The sequence below is a fragment of the Phodopus roborovskii genome, unplaced genomic scaffold (assembly GCF_943737965.1).
Source record: "Phodopus roborovskii unplaced genomic scaffold, PHOROB, whole genome shotgun sequence".
NCBI classification, from domain to species: Eukaryota; Metazoa; Chordata; class Mammalia; order Rodentia; family Cricetidae; genus Phodopus; species Phodopus roborovskii.
In genome coordinates, this window is record NW_026126648.1 from 13,047,505 (window position 1) to 13,072,459 (window position 24,955).

Consider the following 24,955-nt stretch of genomic DNA (forward strand, 5'->3'; position numbering starts at 1 on the left):
AATTAAAATTTGGAATGCACATTCTCCTCATAGTTCCAACCTGATCACTGGATTTCACTGATGTTTAGCCAGCCCCCTGTCTCCTTTGACATTACATAAAGTTTCAGTGTGTTTGTCTGACCCAATAAATGGATACTGCTTTAATGTATGACATCAGCATTCTCTTCTGCTGTTCATGAGGTTTCTTCTGAAGAAGGGGTTGACTTTTGGTGAGCCTGGCTTGATAGTATGGCCATTACCTAGCGCTCACCTTGGATCACACAGTCTCTGGTGATCAAAGAGTTATGTGTAGTAACAAACATGTGAATAAAACCAGCTTTGAACTTGATATCCTCTCCCAGTGACTAACCTTGATGAGAAAGGCATTCAGTCTCCAGCCTTCACTGGTGGACAACTACCAATTTGTCAGTCACACATCCATTGTGTCCATTGCTCAGCCCTACCAAAAGCCAAGCTGCATTTGTTATTTAAACTCTTTGATAAAGAGTTTAGTCGATAATTATTAGAATTAGAATTCCAATCTAATTAGAAGCACCACATTCAGAAAGGAGGAACACTCTCAAAGCACCTACTGTGCAATAACACAAATGCCTGTTTTTAAAGAAAACAATCTCATTAGGAGCCTAAACCTAAACAGCTTAGCTCCAGCAAAGTCTGGGTGGGCTGCCTGCAGTGAGATGCTGTGTTATGTACATACCATCAGCAGTGTGGGCAAGCAGGGGCTAGAGAAGAAGACTGGAGAGTGCAGAGTATCACACAGTTTAGTGCATGCTGTGGCCAATGAAACTCTACCTGTGACAGACAGAATGATCTGTGAGTGCTCTCTTATGACCTGAGGGCAAATATTTTCAAATGAAATTACATTATGGAGAATTATCTCTTCACCAGCCCCCGGGGGCCCACAGATTCATCTGCCTACACACCAAGTCCACCTGGGTCCCAGCAAACAGGAACTCAGAAACAGGGTTCAGTCACTCATTCTCCAAATATTCTCTGAGATAGCCAGGGCAGAAGAGATGAGATTGCAGCTGTTGGGAGTCCTGGGTTTCAATTTGAGATGCTCTGTGAACCCAGGCCCATTTCCTATTGCCAAGTGCCAATTTCTCCATCTATAAAATGGGAAGGAATTGCCACTAGAGATGGAGACAATGGCAGGGCACTAGAGGAAATGGGCTCAGGGCTTGGCAACTACAATCAAATGGCATGGCTCTTTTGCTGGGCTCATAGATGCCACTGCTAGGACCCTTGCTTCATTTTTGCAAGGTTGCTCTGGGCTTTGATCATGGCCACCAGGTGGGAAAGGAAAGACTTCCAAGGCAGATGGCTCATGGTAAATGCAAACCCCTGCTGCCTGGCTTCCACCCAGCACTTTCTCTCCAGGAACTAGCTCACTCTCAGGGGTGTGGCTGGGAGGAGTAGGAATAAAGAGCTCCACAAACAAGTATGTGCATTGTAAAAACTCAGCCTGCTTGGGCTCCTGTATAAATAGCCCAGTCTGCACCCTGGCTGTGAGGTCTGGAAAGCTGCATTGCCTGGCACACCTGAACCTGCACACTCACTGAAAGGTAAGCCTGGGTCTCTTAAACACACACACACACACACACACACACACACACACACACACACACACACTGTGGTTGTTACTGTGTGTGTGATTGGAGGGGTGGGGGCTTATATGCTGACAGCAGAGGAGAACTTGTTGGAGCTGGTTCTTGCCTTCTACCTTCACATGGGTTCCAGGCATCAAACTCAGGTTCATTTGAAGTCAGGCCAGCAGGCTTGCATGGCAAGTGCATCTATCTTCAGAGCCACCCTGTCAGCCCCCTTCTTAAAAGCTGCTTTACTCACTCTGCTTCTCAGCTGCTGGTCCTTCCTGGATCCAGATCACATTTCGTAGTCACTAAAGTTCTATCACAAAGCAGGGGCAGCAGGTCTCTCCCTGGTTTATGTAGCCTCCTGCCTAACCTTCATTGCTTTAGCCCAAACTCTCTGGGGGCCTTTTCCTTTTCCAGCTCTATAGGTGGGCAGAGTCCTAGGCAGACATGCGTCCATGGCCATTTCCTGGACTTTTTCTACTTTTCAGAAAAAGTCTCTCTCTCTCTCTCTTTTTTTTTTTTTTTTTTTTTTTAAAGCATAGATGAGATGAACTGCCTAGCTATCACATCTGGTTCCATACCAAACTTTGTCCAGTTCATTGTTTTATTGTTTTTTATTAGTATTTTCTGATGAGCAGAGTAAAGGTGAAAAACAAGAAGTGAGAAATGAGTGATAAGAGATGTGCTCTGGCTTCCCACTCCACTATCTCTGTTCAGGAAGGGACCCTGGGCAACTTGCTTATCAGTTTGAGTCTTAACTGTCCCAGTGGTTACCTGGGGTGTTCCATTAACAGCTCTGTGCAAGGCTCTTTTGTAGATTAAGATGGGGGTGAGAATCAAATGCTGGGGTCCTGCTTAACACCCAGTAGATGGCAAATAAACACAGGCTTCTTTCTCTTCTGCCTTTAGCTGTGGTTATCTTTCCTACCTCATAAAAACCATGTTTCTTAATGCACCATTGAAAATCATTTGATTTTTGTTGCAGTCTGTACACCCCGAAACTCACCCCTCTCCACCCTGTTTCTCCTGGCACCTCCTGGACCTTCTCGCCCTTCTGAGCTCTTCCTCATGAATTTTCCCCTCTGGCCCCACAGCTCCACCCAGCCTGGTGTGTCAGACCCTGTGCATGTTCAACTCTGAGTCAACGTACCTTTTCATGATACTTCTATGACTCCTACTACAACCTTTCACAAATGCTGATCATTGGTACCCATGTAGATTATGGGGTAGAGATCTAGCTCTCCCTGGAGCCAGAAAAGGGGGTCAGTATCATTTCATTCAATTTCTAGAGGGAAGCGTGGCTTTTCCAAGATTAAACTGAGGGCTGAGAAAGAAGAAAGTCCCAACTTGGTGCTATTTAAATTCCTTCGATTGTATCTTGTAAACTGTTTAAAGTACCTGTGACTTTCTCCCTCGCTATGATAATGTTCAGAATTTTGTTATGTTGTAGGTACTTAATGCTTGTGTGAGTAGAAAGGGCTGAGAATGAGAAATTGCAGGAGTAACTGAGTGAATAGAGGAGGGTCATGAGTGAGCTGAAACTTTACTTGAAGTGGAAACCAGAGCAGTCAGGCTGCTTGGCAGACCTTACAGTGGGCAGACCTGTGTTGAGGGAGGCACCGCAGTCCTGCACCATTGGCTGCTGCCATTCACTCTCCCATCATTGTCAAACAGGTGTCCACCCGGCTGAAGCCATGAGAATCCACAGCCTCTTGCTGCTCTCCTTCCTTCTCCTGGCTGCTCAGGTGCTCTCAGAAAAGGTCAGAAAGAGAGCCAAGAATGCGCCACCGAGTAAAACAGAGGAGGGTACATCTGCCCCCTTGGGCAAAGCCCAGAATAAGGAGAGAAGGAAGACATCCAAATCCATGAACCATGGCAAGTTTGTCACCAAAGACCAAGCCACCTGCAGATGGGCTGTGACTGGGGAAGAGCTGGGCATCAGCCTGAAGGTCCAGTGCACTCAAGCAGATCATGACTTCTCTTGTGTTTTTGCTGGTGATCCAACTGGCTGCCTTATGCACGACAAAGACCAGATCTACTGGAAACAAATTGCCCGCATGCTGCACAAACAGAAGAATATCTGTGGGAACTCCAAGAGTGTCCTGAAGACCAGAGTGTGCAGGAAGAAGTTTCCAGAGTCTAACCTCAGGCTGGTAAACCCCAATGCACGTGGAAACATGAAGCCCAGGAAGGAGACAGCAGAGGTCTCCTCAACAGAGCACAATAAGGTCCAAGAAGCTCCCTCCAGGGAGATCAAAGAGGACATCGCCCCCAGTCCAGCTGTGACCAAGACTGTGGCCATCAAAGACCCGGAGTGTCTGGAGGATCCAGATGTGCTCAACCAGAGGAAGGTTGCCCTGGAGTTCTGTGGGGAATCTTGGAGTTCCTTGTGTACATTCTTCCTCAACATGTTACAGGCCACATCTTGCTGATGAAGTCAGAGGGAGCAGTCTGGGACATGACTGGGACATGAGGTATCAGAGCCCCAGTGTCTGCTGCAAAGTTCCCCAAGTTCCCCACAAGATACAAACTTTTGTGCCACCGGACCACAGTGAAGTATTTAAACGGTTTTTGTAAAAAAAAATTTTTTAATGTTTCAGAATTTGCCTTATTTTTTCACATCCTTGGATGTACTTCTCAAAGATTCTTTACCTCAGTGTATTCTTCCATGGACCACAAACCTAGGCGCGTATGAGGAGTGGATAAATCCAAGTACTAATTTCCATGCAAGGAATTTCTAGCTGTATTTATCAGGGTAATAAAGCTCTGCGCGTTCTCAGAAACACCACCAACTACTGTTTCCTTGTTCTGAAAGAGCTTGCGGCTCATTGTCAACACACCTCCAGATTTGAGTAGGTGAGATATGGAAGGTTAACTTTAGGGTCCATTTGCCCAAAGTTCCCCCCTCAGATAATCCATCCCATATTTTCTCTGTACTCACTGCCCTGTATTGTTGATGTTTATTGAAATATCACTACCAGAATCTGTTTTCAGGTGGGATGCCCTGTGCATAGTGTCATGTAGTGACCTGTCAAGGTATCACAGGTGGTAAGAGAGGAGGCAGTAATTCCTTGGAACCAGAATTATTTTAAATTTACTATTGTTATTGTTATTATTACTATTATTAGTGTGTGTATGTGTGTGTGTGTGTAAGGGTACATACATGCCATGGTGTGCATGTGAATGTCAAAGGACACCTTTGCAGGTTTGCTTTCATTTCTACACAGGTCCCAGAAGTGAAACATGGGCCATCCACCCTGAACTAAGCTTTTTCACTCATCAGGCCATCTCATTAGCCCTAGGAGCCAGGAATTAGAGCCACTGAGAACATAAGCTTGAGGGTCAAGTCAGAACTCCCCATGCCCATTTACCATATGTAGGACTGTCTTTACATTGGGGACAGAGGTCTATTCAGCAGTACCCTGTGATAACAGCTGTAACAGAAGGAAGTAAGTGCTGTGTGGATGAAGTAGTAGGAGATTTGGATTGAGCAGATCCTAAAAGACAGGGTTGAGGGGTCATAGACCAGAGCCTATTAAACCTGGAGCCAAAGCAAAACATTCTCCCTCACTGTATTGTAGAGTGCTTGCTTAGTATGCCTGCGGCTCTGGGTTCAAGCTCCAGGACCAAAGTGTAATAAATAAATAAATTACCCATTACTCCCCTTCTTTATATAGTGGGTGACCACTGAAAGTAGCCACTTAGAGTCTGTGGTGTAAAACTAGAGGGAGGAGAAAGTTTTGTAATGAGTGTTCTTTGACTGTGGGAGTTGGCCTTTTTCTCTTTAATCTTAGCTTGACTTTAGTTTTGTTGTTGTTTGTTTGTTTGTTTGCTGTTAACTGTCATTTGAGATGTAGCATCAATATGCAGCCCAGGCTGTCCCTAAACTCAGTCTGTGTCTCAGGATGGCTTCAAACTCATAACCCTACTGCCTCAGCCTCCCCAGCATTGGGAATTTGGGCATATATCAAGACGCTTGCCTTGGTGTTGTAGTTTTATAGAACAGTACGCGGCCAGGTGCCACCATTAATGGTCACCTACAAGGTAACAATGGCATTGCCCTCATTCTTTTATTTAATCTCTTTTATTTAACCTTGCCTGACAGGACTTCTCAGCCCCTGCCCAAATGAAGGGATGGAAATTCAGAAAAGCTGAGGAGCTTCTGAGAAGCAGGAAACAGTAAGAGGCAGAGCCCTTGAGAACACCTGCTGTAGGGAGTCATGAGTCCTTCTAACTGGGCAACTTGAGAATTTTCTTCATTGGGCAAGGCTGATAGTTGTGGTATTCAGACATGAGCCAAACCTGGATGTGAACAGGATCAGTCAGTCCCTTTTCCATGTGAATTCCTTCCATCTTTAACAAAGAGAAACTTCTAGAAGCCAATACTTGCATTTGTGTTCAACTTTTCACCTTAATCACATCCTGAGGGGAGGTTTTTAAAGATTTAAGGGGAAAAAAAGCAAAAGATAATCCAGGCTTTCTGTTGTATTCTACCTAAATCGCCACTGTATAGTTTCTCTGAGAACTTTCTGGATGTAAAATAGAGATGCTTCTCTCTCTCTCTCTCTCTCTCTCTCTCTCTCTCTCTCTCTCACTCTGTGTGTGTGTGTGTGTCTGTGTCTGTGTGTGTCTCTCTGTGAGAGAGAGACAGAAAGAGGAAGAGACACAGACACAGGGTGAAAAAGAGTGAGATTTAAGATATGATTTCCCTTTATTGCAGCAAATGCAAAGTTTTAAGGTATTCAGGGGAGCTGACTGGAGGCATGTCTTCACCCCCCAAAGCCACTGGGTGTAGTAGTATCTAAGTACCCCATAATATAGCAGGAGGGCTCCTTCCCTCTAGCATCCCAGCTCTGTGTGGTAACTCACAGCAACGCCAGTGCAGACTTGAAGGGCTGGAATCAGGCACAGCTCACTTGGCCACCTCCCCATCCTCCTCCTTTCATAACCTCCCCACTAAATTGCTTTTGGCAGAATAAGTAAGAGATATAAAGTATTAGGGGTTAAAATTCCCACACAAGTACACGTCTAGCCACCTTCTAATGTCTTGGTTTTCATAATGTCTCTATGCACACCTTGAATGTCTTTCTCAACTAATATGTCATACAACAAGCAAATACAAGAAAATAGTTATTGCAGTCCATTCAAGTCAGGACTCAGGAAGTGTGGGGGAGATTCCCTAAAATGGCTGATTTGGAACCTGGAGGGTTGGATCTGGTCTATCCGGGGCAAGTTTTCATAATGTTCTTGGACATGTGTATGGTAATGGAGATCCCAAGTCCATCTGGTGCTGGCACTCAGTGCAAGGCTCACCAAGGATGTATCTTCCACAAACATGACTCAAGTGAATGAGGGAAGAAAGGACAAATATAGACTTCAGAGTGAAAGAAAACTGGGTCTGAGTTTCTGGTTTTGTCAGTTTATGTCATTTCATCTCATGTTGTCATCCGTAAAATGGGAGTAGGAGGAATGCATGTGATACAAATGAAAAGTGATTAGCATCAAAAGCACCGATAGCATACACAGGGAATATGGTAAGAAAGAACTTGCTATGGGTGAGTGGGTCGCTGAGAGAAGAGGCGATATGGCTGTTCTCTAGGAAAGCAACGCTCAGGGTTCTCTTGCCTGTGAATGGCTGTCCTGAGTCACCTTCTGATGAGTATCCTCTGACTCCTGATCCTCAGAGACCCCTCCACACTTGCCAGGGACAGAATTCTTGTCCCTGATTTCTAGGAGTAAGATTGTGACAAATTTGGTTTATGAAGTCACCCTTCTGTGTCCGTAGCCTACCAGTTCCTCCTCCATTGCCTCCTCCTAACCCTGACTCCGCAGTCTGAGCTAAGGATTCCATCTACCAGGGCTCCCCACCTCATCTCTTCAGGAGCCCATTGCTCTCTCTGTCCTCTGCACATGGGTGACACTCACACTGAAAGACCCCCACTATGCTTATTGCCTGTTTAAATTGCTCTTGCTAATTTGCCAAGGTCAAACTATGAGAAAAGTACAGGAGGGAACCAGGTGCTGCTCTCATCCAACACCAACCAGATATCTGTGGTCTGCAGCTTGGACCAAAGCAAGGTCAGCAGGACAGTGTCCAGTATGCTGAGATAGTCATAACTGAATTCTTTGTATTCTTTGTGCCCAACCTGAATAACCAACTATCCTTGGTTAACTACAACTGCTACATTTAGATGACACAATGAAATCCCTGTAACCATGCTTCTGCTTCTGTAAGCCTGCTTCTTGCCACCCCAACCCTATATAAACTGCCTGAGTTTTAACCTCAGCACGCTCAGTCCCCCCGAAAGACTGAAGCGTCCACAGGTACCTGTGTAAACAATAAACAACCTCTTGCACTTGCATCCAGTGGTCTGGTCTCATCTCTTGGGGGCAAGGGCCTTCCCCCTTACAGGCTCCAAACTCTTGGGGTCTCTGGGGGTCTTTCATTGGAGGTTCCACCGAGATTGGAGACCCTTCCCCCTAGAGACTGACACTGACACCCACCGGGAGGTAAGCTGGCCAGCGCTTAATTTCTGTTCTTTGTTGTCTTGTTCATATGTCTTTTACTTGTTGCTTGTTGCGCAGCGATCGGTAATCGGCTAGGCTAGTCGAGTCTGTAGGCGGCTTGAGAAGGAGCTGACGAGCTCGGACTTCTACCCGCCACCCTGGGAGACGTCTCAGGGATCTGGGGCGCCCGATTTTTCGGGGCCCACAACGAGTCCCAGGGATTCGTGGTTTGGGGGGGGCTAGGGGGCTTAAGATCCTCTGTGCCTCCAACTCAGTATCTGGTTTCGGTTTTACGGCCGAAAACACGCAGCGTGTCTTTGTGCCGGCTGTCTATGTGTTTTGTCTGTTCTGTTTATCTGTCTGATTCTTTATTTCGAAGAAAATATGAAACAATCTTTAACCACCCCCTTAAGTTTATTTTAGATCATTGATGATGTACAGAGCCGAGCTCACAATCAGTTGGTTAAAGGAAAAAAAACTGTGTCGGACTCCCCGGTAGCCAGCTGACTCCGAGATCAAAGGGAGCCAGCCACCGAAGGAACCTGCTGAGCCTTTCCCCTGCGCCAGGCTGCTGGATTAGGAGGCCAATTTCAATTTCAATACTGGTCTTTCTCGGCGTCCAACCTTTATAATTAAAAAATCTAACAACCCCTCCTTCTCCAAAGACCCTGTAGCTCTCTAACCTACTTGAATATGGCTTTTGCAGGTCCTCCTAAACAACGCATCTTCCTGGGAAAAACGTCTTATCAGTTGCCAAATAAAATTGAGGAAATTTTTCCCCTAAATCGTCCCTGCTGGGACTTTAACACCTACGTCTTTATCGCCAGTTACTCTCAGCGGGTCTCTGCAGGCCTAGGAGGCTGTCCCAGGAATTTGGCTCAGGTAAGACAGATAACCCAGGGACTGGAGGAAACTCCGACTGCATTTTTGGAGAGGCTAAAGGAAGCCTACCGTATGCATACACCCTTTGATTCTGATAGTAACAAGCAAAGGGGCAATGTTTCTATGGCTTTCATTTGGCAGTCGGCTCCAGATATTAGGACTAAGTTGCAGAGACTAGATAATTTATAAAATTATAGCCTGCAGGATCTCGTAAAGGAAGCAAAAAAAGATCTTTAAAAAAAAAAAAAAACCTAAGATTAAAAAAAAAAAGACTTAAAAAGGAGCTAAAGGAGGAAAAAAAAAAAAAAAGAGAGAGAGAGAGAGAGAGGAATCATAGGAACCGGAGAGAATTAAGCAAAATCCTGGCCACTGTAGCTCAGAATAATCATAGTGCAGGAAGTCAGAAAAGAAAGAAAAAAAAAGGAGGCCCAGGGTAGATCGAGACCAGTGTGCCTACTGCAAAGAAAAAGGCCATTGGGTCAAAGATTGCCCTAAGAGACCTAAAAATCAGAGGCATGGGGACAGACCCCAAAGACCAACTCAGCTTCTAGCCCTAGATGAAGACTAGGGCGATCGGGGCCAGGAGCCCCCTCCCCCAGCCCAGGCTAACCTTAAAAGTCAGGGGGAGGGGCAGCTAGTCACCTTCCTGGTGGACACTGGAGCCCAACATTTAGTTCTCACCGAAACGAACGGGCCATTGAGTACCAAAACAGCTTGGGTACAAGGAGCCACCGGAGAAAAACAATACCGATGGACCACGGAGAGAAAAGTTCATCTCGCATCAGGTAAAGTCTCACATTCCTTTTTGCATGTACCGGACTGTTCATTACTGGGTCGAGATCTACTGACTAAATTAAAAGCCCAGATCCATTTTGAAGGACCAGGAGCTAAAGTCTCTGGCCCACAAGGGGCTCCACTTCAAATATTGACTTTACAATTGGAAAATGAATATAGACTTTTTGAAAAGCCTCCTGAACAGCAGGAAGGAATGGACTTATGGTTAAAACAACACCCCCTGGCCTGGGCAGAAACAGGGGGCATGGGCTGGCCATACAACAGCCACCCCTAATAATAACCCTGAACCCAGCCACCTTGTTACCACTACTGGAGGAACCAGCCTCCCATGACTGTCAGCAGATCCTTGCAGAGATGCATGAAATGTGGCCTGATCTGACCGATCAGCCCTTGAAATATGCAGACTACACCTGGTTCACAGAAGGCAGCAGCTACTTGCTAAATGGTGAGAGACGGGTAGGGGCTGCAGTGACGAATGCCTCAGAGGTCATATGGGCCACTGCACTCCCCGGAGGCACCTCTGCTCAGCGAGCTGAACCCTTTGCTCTGACTCAGGCTCTCCAGATAGCAGCAGGTAAGAAGCTTAATGTGTACACTGATAGCCGGTATGCCTTTGCCACTGCCCATGTCCATGGAGAAATTTATCGGAGAAGGGGCCTTTTAACATCAGAAGGCAAAGAAATCAAAAATAAAAATAAAATCTTGACATTATTAAAGGCCCTGTTCCTTCCTAAAAAAAATTGAGCATAATGCATTGCCCTGGACATCAAAAGGGGAAAGCCTGGAGGCAAAAGGAAATCGCCTGGCTGATGAAGCAGCCAAACAAGCAGCCTTAAGCCCCCAACTATTGACTATAAGCATATTGACTGAAAAGGAAACAGCTAAGACTCCAGATTGGGACTATGATGAAACGGATTTGGACATTGTTCAGAAACTAGGTGCAGATTATGACCCCAATCGGCAATGCTGGGTCTACCAAGGAAAGACTATACTGCCTATAAAAATGGCAAAAATGTTAATAGACCACCTCCATAAACTGACTCATCTAAGCGCCAAAAAGATAAAAACTTTGCTAGATAGACAAGAAATTGGAACTTACCTTCCCAATCGGAATTTATTACTGGAACAAGTAACTGCTAACTGTCTGGCCTGTGCCCAGATAAACCAAGGAAAAACCAAACTGAATTCTGGGACCCGGCTTTGTGGCCATAGGCCTGATGTCCATTGAGAAATAGACTTTACTGAAGTCAAACCTGGAATATATGGTTATAAATATTTACTGGTTTTTATAGACACCTTTTCAGGATGGATAAAAGTGTTTCCTACCAAACATGAGACTGCAAAAATGGTCACCAAGAAACTATTAAAAGAAATCTTTCCCAGATATGGGATGCCACAGGTAATAGAATCAGACAATGGGCCTGCCTTCATCTCCCAGGTAAGTCAGTTGGTGGCCAGGTTGCTGGGGATAAATTAAAAATTACATTGTGCTTACAGACCCCAGAGTTCAGGACAGGTAAAAAAGAGAAATAAAACCATTAAGGAGGCTTTATCCAAATTAACGCTTGAAACTGGCTTTAAGGACTGGGTACAACTCCTATCTCTGGCTCTCTATTGGGCCAGAAACACTCCAGGCCCTCATGGCCTAACTCCCTTTAAAATCCTATATGACAGTCCACCACCAGCTGTATCATTCTTTGATGCTGACATTTCTGATTTTGCAAACACCCCTTGCATACAGGTGCATCTATGAGCCTTACAGATAGTCCAAGAAGAGGTCTGGAAACCTCTGGCGGCCGCATCCCGGGAGGAACAAAGAACCTCTTGTCAGCCCCACTCTTTCCAGATTGGCGATTCCGTCTGGGTTCGGAGACATCAGACTAAGAACTTAGAGCCCCGCTGGAAGGGCCCCTACACTGTGCTCCTGACAACTCCCACCGCCCTGAAAGTAGACAGGATTGCTGCCTGGATGCATTTTAAATAGACTGGTACTGTTCAAAAATACACACACACACACTTGTCAGTTGTTCAGGCCCTAGTTTTGACCCAGCAGTACCAGCAATTAAAACAAATGAAAACTGAAAAACCATGAATAAAGGGTTTTATTCATTTTATAGAAAAAGGGGGGAATGAAAGACCCCCACTATGCTTATTGCCTGTTTAAATTGCTCTTGCTAATTTGCCAAGGTCAAACTATGAGAAAAGTACAGGAGGGAACCAGGTGCTGCTCTCATCCAACACCAACCAGATATCTGTGGTCTGCAGCTTGGACCAAAGCAAGGTCAGCAGGACAGTGTCCAGTATGCTGAGATAGTCATAACTGAATTCTTTGTATTCTTTGTGCCCAACCTGAATAACCAGCTGTCCTTGGTTAACTACAACTGCTACATTTAGATGACACAATGAAATCCCTGTAACCATGCTTCTGCTTCTGTAAGCCTGCTTCTTGCCACCCCAACCCTATATAAACTGCCTGAGTTTTAACCTCAGCACGCTCAGTCCCCCCGAAAGACTGAAGCGTCCACAGGTACCTGTGTAAACAATAAACAACCTCTTGCACTTGCATCCAGTGGTCTTGTCTCGTCTCTTGGGGGCAAGGGCCTTCCCCCTGACAGGCTCCAAACTCTTGGGGTCTCTGGGGGTCTTTCAACACTTCTAACTCCAGCCAGATCCTGGCCCTCAATATCATGTTTCTCCACTGTTCAGCTCATGAGGACATAACTGCCCAATTGCTCAGGCAAACCCCCTCAGGATCGTATTAGATTCTTCTCAAACACATAGCCAATTCACTTTCAAGTCCTGTCCTCTCTACCTTCAAACCACACTTCAAGATCTGAGCCATGACCCTTTGTCACCACAGCCTTGTCCAAGCCCAGTCTGTTTCACCTGGGTAAGTATGATGGTGTCCTGATGGGTCTCAATGTTTCTGGTTTATTGCCTGCAGTTCACTTTAACACAGACACACACACACACACACACACACACACACACACACACACACACACATGTATGTATCTCCCTCCCTTCCAACTTTCCTACCTCTCTCTCTACACATACACACACACTATATATATATTCTAATATGTATATTTTTTTCTGAAAAAAAAAAAACCAAACACTTTCAATGTTTCATTATCTCATTCAGAAAAAAACACCAGAAAGGTCTTTTGACTTTTGATATTGATGCTCTACAAAGCTGTGTAACCTGGCTTCTCTCACTGATTGCCAGCATTACCCACTATGTATTATCCACTATGTATATGGTTGTGTTGCTCTATGTTGCTCCTGAAGCTCGACCAGAACATTCTTTCTGGACACTGTATCAGGAAATATCTCTCACCTTTTCTAGATATCTGCTCTAGAGCCCCCTTAGTTCCCAACCCCAATCACCACTATGTGGCATCAAATAAAGTAGTGGATTGGCAAGGCTGTGGAGGGACCCTAATTGGCAGAAGGGGACTGGAAAATGAAGGGTTGCATGAGAGAAACACCTGCCCTTAAAGGGAACCCAACTGGGAGATCTCAGAAGGCAGGAAAAGGAGGTTCCAGTCCCCATTCAAAAGCTATGCCAGACCTTCCTAGTAAGCTCAGGGTTCCATGAAGTACTTGTCATTTTCTCCAGATGGGTCACAAAGGTTGGGCGAGGCAGAGTAGCCATGGAGTAGGAAGGTCAGGCAGGGATGTAACCTCTGGCAACTGAGGTGTTGGTTCAGATGCTGGCCCAGCTACTTCCTGGCCTCATGAACCCTGGACACATTTTGTAACTCCTCCAAGACTGGGCTTTATTCCCTCAGCAAGCATGTTTGAGTGGTTGAGCCTATGTAGGCTACTGGTGAACATATGCATAACAAGAACAACCATCATTAACCAGCACATTAAGAAACACATGCTGACAAATGCTTTGCTCATGCCAGTAAATACTGATGCCTGTGAATAAACCAGATCACACAGGAGAAGTGGGAGAAAAAGGAGCTTATGAATCACATCTGATGGAAGCTCCTCCCCTGGGACCATATAAGAGGAAGCACCCCAAGATTGAGATGTGCCAGTTGTATTGACCCATCACCTGGTCACTTGTCACAAGCCTCATTCAGGAACATTGTCCCACGAAGAACCTCAGCCTCAGTCCTCAGGTTCTGAGGGCAATTTCTCTCGCCATGACATTTATGCCACTGCAAACTGACACAGGAAATAGCCAGCCACTGAGATGTACATTGGCCACCACAGATCTTGAACATCTTTTGCCCTATGCTAATGAAGTCTTTTTGCATCTGTATCTGCTCTCTGTGGTTGATTAATCTTCTCTTAGCCATTCATAATGTACAGAATGTGTATAAGCTTGTATAAAGTATACTGTGTGGTCTGAGAATTAAGATTAGTAGTTCAATTGAAATGAAAGAACCTGCAACAGCCAATGTCTCTCAAGCAAAATCAAAAGGTACTTGACAGATGCCAGCCAGCGAAAGCGGACACACCATGTCAGCTTGCAGTTAATCAACTTTGACAGCATGGGGAGATCTGGGAGCATCCATCCATGTCTTTGACACAGCATCCTCAGGACAGCCACCTTCATCCTCATAATGAAGCTGAAGCTGAGAAAGATAGGAAGCTTCCCACTGTCATAGTTACTAAAACACCAGAGAGGAAGGGCAATCCAAGCATATTGTCTTAAAGACCTTGCTGTTGACCACATGGCACCATCAAGAAGCTGAGGGCTGGGAGCCTGATTCTGACCTCAAGTACCACTGGAGAAGAAAGAGGAGAGGATGGACATAAAAAAAAAAGAGAGAGAGAGAGAAAGGAGAGGAGGAAGAAAGGATGGTGAAGAGGGAGGAGAACCCCAATGCAACTTTGTAATTGGGATTCAAAGTTAAGGTGACAGGGTACAATCAGAGAGGGTCATCAGGTATCTGAGGAAAGGTAAGCAGCAATCAAAGTCAGAGGAGGTTCTTTACAGAGGGATTTACTGCACCAAGACTTTTAGAGAGAGGTTGTTTGGGGAAAAGGAAGAATCAGGGAGTGGCCCAGGCGGTTTGAGAACTATGATAAAAGGAGCCAGCGTATAGTCTCCAATAATGTTACTATGACCCACGCCCTAGAGTCTCTTCTATATCAGAAGGTGCTATTATCAGGCACAGTGGATCCTCAGTGGGCTGGGGACCTTTCTAGGGCTACAGAAGCCTCCTATTTGTGTTGCCTTTAGGCAGTGTTTGGTGGAGCAACTAAGAATTAGGATGCCCCTGCTGTGAGCCACAGGTGAGCAGGAAATGAGGCTATCTAGCTTCCTTGAAATTGAGCACCCACCTTGCTCTTAGCAGCTGTTCAATAAATCTCAGAGATTGCCACAGGGTTTCTCAACCTTGGTGCTGTTTACTGTGGAGCTGATAACACTTTTGTGTTGAGCAATAAATTGTACAGTTGGGGATAGTATCCCTAAGTCCTATCCCCAGGCGCCTAGGGGCACCTTTTCCTTAGTTGAGACAATCAAAATTACCTCCAGAAGTTGCTAAACATTCCTAAAGGTAAATTCATCCCCAGATGAGAACAATTAGACCATTGGGTAATGACACTATTTACTCCTCAAGTCCCTTAGGCTACTTCTATGTTCTTCTGGGAGGGAAGAATGAAGATACAGTTCTGCAAATGAGTTGATTGACTATAGGATACAATGAAAGTGTGTCTGATCTGGATGGTGATGGCTCACACCTTTAATCCCAGCATCCCAGGAGGCATAGGCAGGCAGATCTCTGTGAGTTTGAGGCTAGCCTGGTCTACAGAGTGAGTTCCAGGAATAGGCAGGCAGATCTCTGTGAGTTTGAGGCCAGCCTGGTCTACAGAATGAGTTCCAGGACAGTCAGGCTACACAGAGAAACTCTATCCTGAAACAAACAAACAAAAGGATGCTGGGAGGATGAGCTGGAAAGTGGTCTGTCGCCCATCTGAAAAGACCTGCTTTAGCTGTGTTCTGCCCTAGTTCATCCTCTACTGGTAATAACACTTACAGAAGCTTAATCAAGCGAAGCAATGGAGAGAATACTGACTCATAGGTCTAATTCAAGGTTGAGGGGGTCATACAGATGATGGTTTTTGCTGGATCAGCATTTTCAGGGGAAGCAGGAGGGTGGGAAACCCAACCAAATGGGCTTTTACGGCAATCCCATTATCAAGGTAACCTGTCGACCACTGATAAATTAATCATGTAAGGAGAATAATTTAGAGGTGAAAGTAGAGCCCTAATCACCACTAACAGATCCCAACTGATCCGATTGCTCGCTTTCTCATAATAGCACTCCACTGTGATGTGAGCTTAGGAGAAGCAAATCAGAGGGGATACTAATTTTTCCAGATCAGTAGGCAATGTGATGACTGGGGAGGACAAAACAGCTAGGTCCCGTATTTATTAGGTAGTTCCTCATGCAGACGGCAGTGGCTCCCAAGCCAGAGCGATGGGACTGAAACAGTTCCAGGACTGCTCAATAATTTCTGAGGCATCCAAAGTGATTGACAAGGGTGCAAGCTCTGCTAGGTGCTGATCCAAGTGTTTTCATGGTGTTACTTTATTTTATGTCCATAAATACTTAACTGTCAAGACTGTCCTAAGATTAAAAAAAAAAAAAAAAAAAAAAAAAAAAAAAGGCAGGGCTAGTCTAGCTGCTTGCCAGGGACACTGTGTTCCTGAGAGTCACACACCGGGGTCTCCCTAAGCAGCATACTCTCAGAGCCTGAGTTTCTAAACACTCATGCAGGTTTAGAATTTTCTAAATGGGCAAGGCTGGCTGGCCAGTGAGCCCCAAGGGTTTCCCTGTCCCTGCCTCCTCAGCACTTGGATTGTGTTAACTACCATGGCCAGCCTGCAAAGCATGCTTTTTTACCAACTGAGCTGCTTCCCAGACCTTTCTTAAAATAGTTCTGAAAGAAAGGCTAAGATCAAAACCACTGATGACAGCTTATTATTGGAGAGGATGTGGAGAAAGGAGAAAGGAGAGCACTGCTGTGGGAATGCAAACTCATACAGCCACTTTAGAAATTGGTACGGCAGTTTCTCAAAAAACTGGGAATCAGTCTACCTCAAGACCCCGCAATACCACTCTTTGGCATATACCCAAAGGATGCTCAACCATGCCACAAAGTCATTTGCAGCTATGTTCATAGCAGCATTATTTGTAACAGCTGGAACCTGGAAACAACCTAGATGCCCCTCAACTGAAGAATGGATAAAGAAAATGTGGCACATTACTCAGTGGTTAAAAAAAAAAAAAAAGCTTGAAATTTGAAATTTGCATGCAAATGGATGGAACTAGAAAACAAAACAAAACAAACAACATCCTGAGTGAGATAACCCAGACCCAGAGAAGCTAGGTAAAAAGGAGGCCCCTAAGAGAGACACACAGGGAGGGTCCCAGGAAGGGAAATAGTTAAGATCTCCTGGGTAAACTGGGAAGGTGTGTAGAAGGGAGGGGATGGAAAATGGGAACATGGGGGCTTCAGATGGCTGAGTTGCTGGAGGGGTAGGATTGGGGACAACAAAAGACATGTCTTGATAGAGGGAGTCTTTAGGGGGTTAGGGAGAAACCAGGTTCTAGGAAAATTCCCAGGAATCCATAGTGGAGAGGGTGCCTGAACTGGATCAGATTAGTGACTACCCTAATTGTCATCATAAAACCTACAGTCCGTAACTGAAGGAAGCAGATGCAGTGACCCATAGCCAAATGCTGGGCTGAGTTCCTGAGGTTCAGCTGAAGAGAGGGAGGAGGGATCTTATGAACAAGAGCTGTCAAGATCATGATGGGAAAAACCCCAGAGACAGCTGACCCCAGGTAGTAGGAGCCCACAGACTCTGAACTGACATCTGGGGATCCTGCATGGGACTGAACTAAGCCCTCTGAATGTGGGTGACAGTTATGTGGCTTGACCTGTTGAAGGGGCCCTTGGCAGTGGGATCAAGACTTATCCTGATTGTATTCCCTATGGTGGGATACCTTGTCCATTCTGGATGCAGGAGGGAGGGGCTTGGTCCTGCCTCAAGTAGGTACAATAGCCTTTGTTGACTACCCAAGGGAGGCCTTAATCCTTCTGAGGAGTGGATGGGGGTGTGATGGGGGAGGTAGGAGGGAGGGAAAAGGGGAGGAAAGAGGAACTGTGGTTAGTATGTAAAATGAAAAAAATTAAGTAACAGAGAAAAAATATATCTGACACTTATAAGGGTACTTTTTATCATCATCATCACCATCACACATTATTATTATGATGATGATGATGTTGATGATGATGACGATGACGATGATGATGAATCCACACTCTTAAAATTAGGTATGCAGCCTAGGAGGTGGGTGCTGAGAATGTGTACCCTTCCAAACGAGAGCCCTTAGAATAAAAAACAGTGAGAGGAGCCCAATATGTAGAGGGTTATCTTGGGCAAAGAGTCACAGGACAGCCATACAGACCTCCTAAGCAGAAGTAGTGGGACGATGCTAAATACATTGCCAGAAAATTGGATAGGGGGTATGAGGCATTGGCTGGACCACAGAAGACACCATTTGTTAGTAAATAAGTGAGTCCTGATAGGAAACATCACAGGGAGAACTGATGTACATTTAGGGTAGATACTGTTAACAAGGATGTGGGTAGAGCAAATGAGAAGACAGCAACAACAGGTAAAGACACACTTGAACTGACAGCCATTGGCCAAAGAGCCAACATGTCTGTCTCTATGCCAAAAGAGGCAGAACAGAATTCTTCAAGGAATCAGTCACCTGAGTGTGAATGTTGAGGGGTCAACCAGGGAAATGAATGGTTAAGGGTAAGACACAATAAAGATGAAGATGAAAGGAGATGGAGTCTGCCCAGGTCAGAGATGGGTTGATGTGGGATATGGACCAAAATAACATTAACCTTTGACTTAAAGACAAATAGAAATTGCTGGATTGAAGACAAAAGCAAGGATTTCTATTTAGATGACCAACTGAGTTTTTGGGTCAGTAACTAAAATAATGGGAGAAATGAAGAGCATGTTTAGAGAAGGTGACTGATGAGTTTTGTTTTGAACAAGTTGAGTTTAGGCTATTTATTGGACATCAAAGAGCAGATGTCCAGCACACATTCAGGCTTGCATACAACTAATTGGGAGGTCTCTGTCTGGAGATTTATATTTGAAAACCATCACTGAATAAATTCCAGTTAAAACTACAAGAGTAGAGATGTTCCAGGGAGGAGTATTCGGTGCGGTGGACAGGTTTGTCTGGGGATCACTGCTTCACACACAGGCATGTTCAATCAATACTTGCTGTGTAAACAGATGACCAGATGACCTGGTGATGAAGGAGTAGAGTGCTCTGAAGTCAAACAGAAGAAAAGCATTTTTTTTTTTGGCAAAGATTCTGCAACTTCAATGAAAGAGCCAAGGTTGAAAGCAGGAATCCATCCAACAGAGCCACAGATGTTAGTGAGATAATGGACTGTGGTGAGGAAAGCAACATCAGGGTAGATGAAGGTCTGTGTGGTTGGATAAGAATCAGAGACTAGAGACCAACATTCCTCCTGTTTACATTAATTGGATGCTTTAATGGCACCAACTTTTTTTTTTTTATCTTAGCTTATCTAATAAGTGGCTGTAGTGTGTGGCTGTTGGTTTTGGCAGGAGCCAGAGTGAGATTCTTCCTCAAAGCATTTGCTCTGTTTTCAGTTGAATTGCCACTCAGGGGTTAGCCACCTGCCACATAAGGTGAGGAGGATGTCTTTGTTCTGTTGGATCAAGAGCTTGTAGAATTGCAGTCTCCAGTACCCAACTTTCTCAAGTGGCAGTCGGAACATCTTGGAACTGTAGTTGACTGCATCAACAATGAAGTCAATCTGTGGCTCTTGACAAGGAAGCTTCTAGCACACAAGGGAGAACTATGGTAATTTAGGAAAGGAAGTAAAGATAAGTGAGGAGGGCAAAGAGCCTGATATTTCTTTGGAGAGGTAACACAGAGGGGCAAAGTGCACTCACTCCTTGGGTCCCAACTCCCCATTTCCCACCTCAGGGACAAACCCACACAACCTCATGTGGAAAACAGAGTGCATTAAATTGCTCTCTGTAGTATGTCACATATTGCTTGAGATGCTTGGATAGTATCAGTGAAGAGTAACAATTCCCTTTTTAATAATGTAAGAGAGATGGTTCAGAGTTTAAGAGCACTGGCTACTCTTCCAGAGGTTCTAAGTTCAATTCCCAGCCACCATATGATGGCTCACAACTACCTGTGATGAGATCTGATGCCTTCTTCTGGCCTGCAGGAACACATGCAGACAGAACACTGTACATACAATAAATAAATAAATCTTTAAAAGAAAAAAAAAAAAAAAGAGAGAGACCATATTGTGGCAGGCTGCTGGTGGCATACCTTCAATCCCAGCACTCAGGAGGTAGATGCAGGCGGATCTCTGTGAGGTCAGCCTGATCTACAGAGTAAGTTCCAGGATAGGAAGGGGTCTAGGGAGAACTGTCTGGAAAAACAAAAACAAACAAAAGAATGTATTGCGGAGCAAAGCAAAGCACATACAAAGCAGTATGTGTTGGCTCACTGGGTGGTTTGCATAGCATCTTGAATTTGAGGTAACTGAAAGAATGTGGTTCTTTTGTGTAGGAAACAAAAGTGCTCATATTCAATGATGCAATGTGTGTTGAGGTGGGAGTGGGGGATGGTTGCCTTAGAGTAAGGATGAGAGACAGAGCCAGAAAGAGTGAGTGTGAGAGAAAGACAGAGCAAGAGACTACGTGAGAGAGCAGGAGAGCAGGCCATGACGGCGGGGACCTTTGAAAGGGTATGAGCCGCATTGTTGGTTGCTGATGGTGTGGCAGCTGGCACTGAGCCTCTACCACCAGGAGTCAAGAGAGAGCCTGACTAGCAATCTTTTTGTTGTTGTTGCTGTTTTTGTTTTTTGAGACAGGGTTTCTGTGTAGCTGTCCTGGAACTAGCTCATGTAGATCAGGCTAGCCTTGAACTCACAGAGATCCACCGGCCTCTGCCTCCTAAGTGCTGGATTAAAGGCATATGCCACCACCACGAGTCCTGACTAGCAATCTTAATGAACTACTTACTCATCAACCACAAGGCACGAAACTCTCCTCTTCTTTTGAGTCCTATAAGAAGGGACACCCACCACCCCAACATATACACTCTACCTTGTGGAGTCTGGCCCCACTGTCTTTCCATGGCCTTAACAACTCTTTTAATAAATATGTCACTCAAAAAAGTCAGTCTGCCTCAGTGTCCCCCTTGAGCCCCAACCCATGATCTCTCATGACTTTCCTAGTTCACTTTCTGTTGCTGTGATATGCATTTTGGGTGGGAAAAGGTTCATTTCACTTACAGGTTACCATCCATCACTGAGCAAAGCCAAGACGGGGACTTGAGGAATACTACTTACTATTGCTCCTCATGACTGCTCAGCCTGCTTTATCAAACAACCAGGATCCCCTACCCAGGGTGGCTTTGCTCACAGTGGACTGGGCCCTCCCACGCTGATCATTAATCATGAGAACACCGTACAGATATGCTTACAGGCCAGTTTGATGTAAATGACCCCTCAATTGATCTTCCCTCTTACCAATGCTTCTACTTTGAGTCAACAAACCAGCACATTGATACCCCCACCACCACCCCCGCCTTCCACCCTTGTTTTCCTATGTGGCTTTGCCTATGCCATGGTGTGAAATGTCTGCTCCTTTTGGGAACTGTGAATAACAAGCCATTTTTTCAGTAATCATCTGATCACACCAAACCTAACTAAATGTACAGGGACACACCCTGTGCAGGGACACACATTCATGCAGGGGGAAGGCAGAGGTTAACACTGGAGGTCTTCAATTACTTTCCACCTTATTTTCTGAGATTCTCTTGACCCTGCCACTAGCTAACCCATTGGCTGGCCAATCTAGAACTCCTAGATTGGGCTAGAAATCCTTCTATGTCCACACCCAGACATTGTGTGGGTGCCAGAATCAGAACACAGGTTCTCAGACTCACATGGGTGGCACTTGGCACCTAAGCCTACAGTGTAAACACCTGCCTTGTGCAGAAGGCTGGAGGTCGTTTGGACAGCATCTCATCATGGCTTAGCAGTCTTAGATGGAGGAAGGTCTCTGGCTAGTCTCAGTCCTTTGATGTCTTGAAACTTCTGCTTCCATGGAATTAACTGCATCAGAGTAAGGAGGTGAGTCAGAACCACCTTCAGGAGAATTTCCCATGGGCCCCGAGGCTGTGGTGCTTTGCCAGATTCCAGTAAACTGCCGCAAAACCCATAGCTTACCTTTGCTCCCTCTCTCCCTCCTTCCCTCCCTTCCTCCCTCACTCCCTCCCCCTCTCTCTCATTCCCTCCCTTCTTTCTTTTCTTTCTGTACTGAGGATTGTACCTAGAGCTTAGCCCATGCTAGAAAAATGCCCAACCAATGAGCTATCGTTCTCCCTCTAGCTTTTGTAAAAAAAAGATGTCTGTGACACAGGGCCATCACATCAAAGTCTCACCTACAACATTTGAACCATTTTCAAGAGTGTATTTGCAAATATGTTGGCTATACATGCATATGCTACCTGAATGGAAAAATGGAATACCTCTTGTCTTGGGTAGAGACATAACATTCTGATTTGCTTCAAATATCAGAACATTACATTTTATTGTCTCTTTTCTTCTTTTGCTTTTAGTTTTTTCTTTCTTTCTTTCTTTCTTTTTTTTTTTTTTTTGAGACAGGGTTTTTCTGTGTAGCCATGGTTTACCAAAATTCTCTCTCTGTAGACCAGGCTGGCCTGGAACCCACAGAGATCTGCTTGCCTCTGCTTCCCGTGTACTGGAATTAATGCACCACCATTGCCTAGCATCTCTTTTCTTGAGAGTTAATTTAGCTGTCTCTGTCAATCACCCTGTCAGGAGACCACCTCTCAGAGACCCTGATTCACCTAAAGCTATGCTGAGGACGTGGGAGACATAATTTTCCTAAAGCCCCTCCTTCAGTTCAGTCGACTACAGTCCTTCTCTCTGGGCAGCGCTGTTAAGCCTGTGTATTTCTCTGAATTCTTACTCTGAAAACATAACTATTCCTTTTCTTCTTTCTATTCTTTACCCTAAAAGACTGTCACAAAGCCCAAGCATGCTTTCCTGGATACTTTAGTGTTCCTCACATGTTCCTTGAAGCCATCTTGCCTTCCGCCATAAGCTGCTAGTCCACAATGGGGATGCTTGCCAGTCTCCACTGCTGGTCCTGATACCTTTTTCGGGAATGTTGGCTCCAGAGACACAACTCTTTTTCTCTCTCTACATCTCCTTCCTCCAGACAGCTGCTGAGACTCACAGCTGCCTGCTCTGTTTTTAGTTTGTTTGTTTAAATCTTAACTCTAATAAAATTGTCCTCAAACTTCCTTCTGCGTCCATTTCTAAATTCTTTTATAGTGAGAATAAGAACCCCAAATGTGAACCCCAACTTTCCCAGCAACAGGGAATTGCTTCCTCTGCAGCCTTCTCTGTCTTGGCTTGGATCTGTCTAGCGGCCTGTCTCTCCTCTTGTCACCCACAGGTTCCAACATGCTCATCCTGCCCAAACCCATTCACTACATACTCTTGGTCACCTACAAGATTAAGGATATTGGGGCTGGAGAGATGGCTCAGCAGTTAAAAGCAATGGCTACTCTTACAGAGGTCCTGAGATCAATTCCCAGCAACCATCTTAGTGGAATCAGATGCCTTCTTCTAGCATAAAGTCATATATGCAGATAGAGCACTCATATGCATAAAATAAATAAGTCTTTATTTAAAAACAGATTTAGGATGTGGCCATTAACAGTAGACCTATCCTTATGAAGGGGCGATTCGTGCAGTTTGAGCAAAGTAGTTTCAGACTATAATTCTGGGGTTTGAGGTACTGCCAAAAGTCACCTGGGAGGAAAATGAGCACTAACTCTTTGTGGGTACAGCCCCCTAGGCCTCACAGGCGCCCCTGGTGGACAGTTAGCTTGGGGCAATGTGCTGAGCCTGTATTGCCTCTGAAACCAATGTCCACAAACCTGGTGGCTATAAACAATTCAAATGTATTATGTCTTGGGCCAGAGGTCACACAGGTCTCACTAGGCTCACATAGTTGCATCTCTATGGCAGCATTCCTGTTAGGATGCCCCAGGAGACTCTCTGATCTAGCCTTCTCTTCCTTTGACAATTGACTGCCCCTGCTCCTGGCTCTGGATCTTTCCCCATCCTCACATCCAGCACTATTTCCTCCCTCTGCCCATTTCTCCTTTGTCTCATTGTCATCTGATCACAGCTAGGAAATAGTCCCTGCAAGATGTTCTTCCCCATGTACACGGTCGGTCTCTTTGTCATGTAAGTGAGAATATTCACAGGTCCAAAAGATAAAGATGTGAGCCTCTTAGAGTCGGGGTATTCCTCTGTTACACAGGTCCAGTACAATCCTGCCCTGGTCTCTGGTCCCCTGCAGATGTGATAATTATGGAAATTGGGTACTATCAGGTTATGGATAGTAACAATTTTCTGATTATATTGTTAAAGGGAAGTGAGTTGGTAAGTTTTGGTCAACTTGACACAAACTGGAGTTACCTGGGAAGAGCGAACCTCAACATAGGAATTTCCTCCATCACATAGCCTGTGGACATGTGCGTGGGACTTAACTGTTAATTGATGCTGAAGGCACCAGCCCATATCAGGCAGTGCAATCCCCTAGACAGATGGGCCTGAATTATCTAAGATAATTAGCTGATTAGCCAGAGGAAGCAAACCAGGAAATAGTGTCCCTCCATGATCTCCGCTTCAGTTCCTGCCTCCAGATTTCTGGCTTAAGTTCCTGTCCTGACTTCCCGCATGAAGGATTATGTCCAGGGAGTTTTAGGATGAATAAAGTCTTTATTCCCCCTCAGTTGGTTTGTTTTTTATCATACTTAGTGAGAAACAAACTAGGTAGGACAGGAAACAAGTTGATATAAGAAAAAATAAACTTTTTTGTAGTAGTTTCATTTTGTTTATTTTAGGGCATTGGTTCCTTTGGCTGGTCTCATATCAGATATCCGTACATCAGATGTTTGCATTACAACACATAATAGTAGCAAGACTACAGTTGTGAAGTAACAATGAAGTAACTTTATGGTTCAGGGTCATCATAACATGAAGGACTGTATTAAAGGGTCATATCACTA

At 45.1% G+C, this 24,955-nt stretch overlaps 1 protein-coding gene across 1 annotated transcript; it reads left to right on the top strand.

Moving 5' to 3' along the window:
* The first annotated feature begins 1,446 nt into the window (after nt 1-1,446).
* Nucleotides 1,447-4,378, top strand: Fgfbp1 (fibroblast growth factor binding protein 1). The gene is made up of 2 exons (XM_051174089.1): nt 1,447-1,565; nt 3,270-4,378. Exon 2 carries the CDS (start codon nt 3,290-3,292, stop codon nt 4,025-4,027), a length of 738 nt encoding a protein of 245 aa, XP_051030046.1. The 5' UTR covers nt 1,447-1,565; nt 3,270-3,289; the 3' UTR covers nt 4,028-4,378.
* The last annotated feature ends 20,577 nt before the right edge of the window (nt 4,379-24,955 follow it).

Excerpts from the sequence above, each read along its gene's own strand:
- Fgfbp1 (XM_051174089.1), top strand. The coding sequence starts at position 3,290 with ATGAGAATCCACAGCCTCTTGCTGCTCTCCTTCCTTCTCCTGGCTGCT.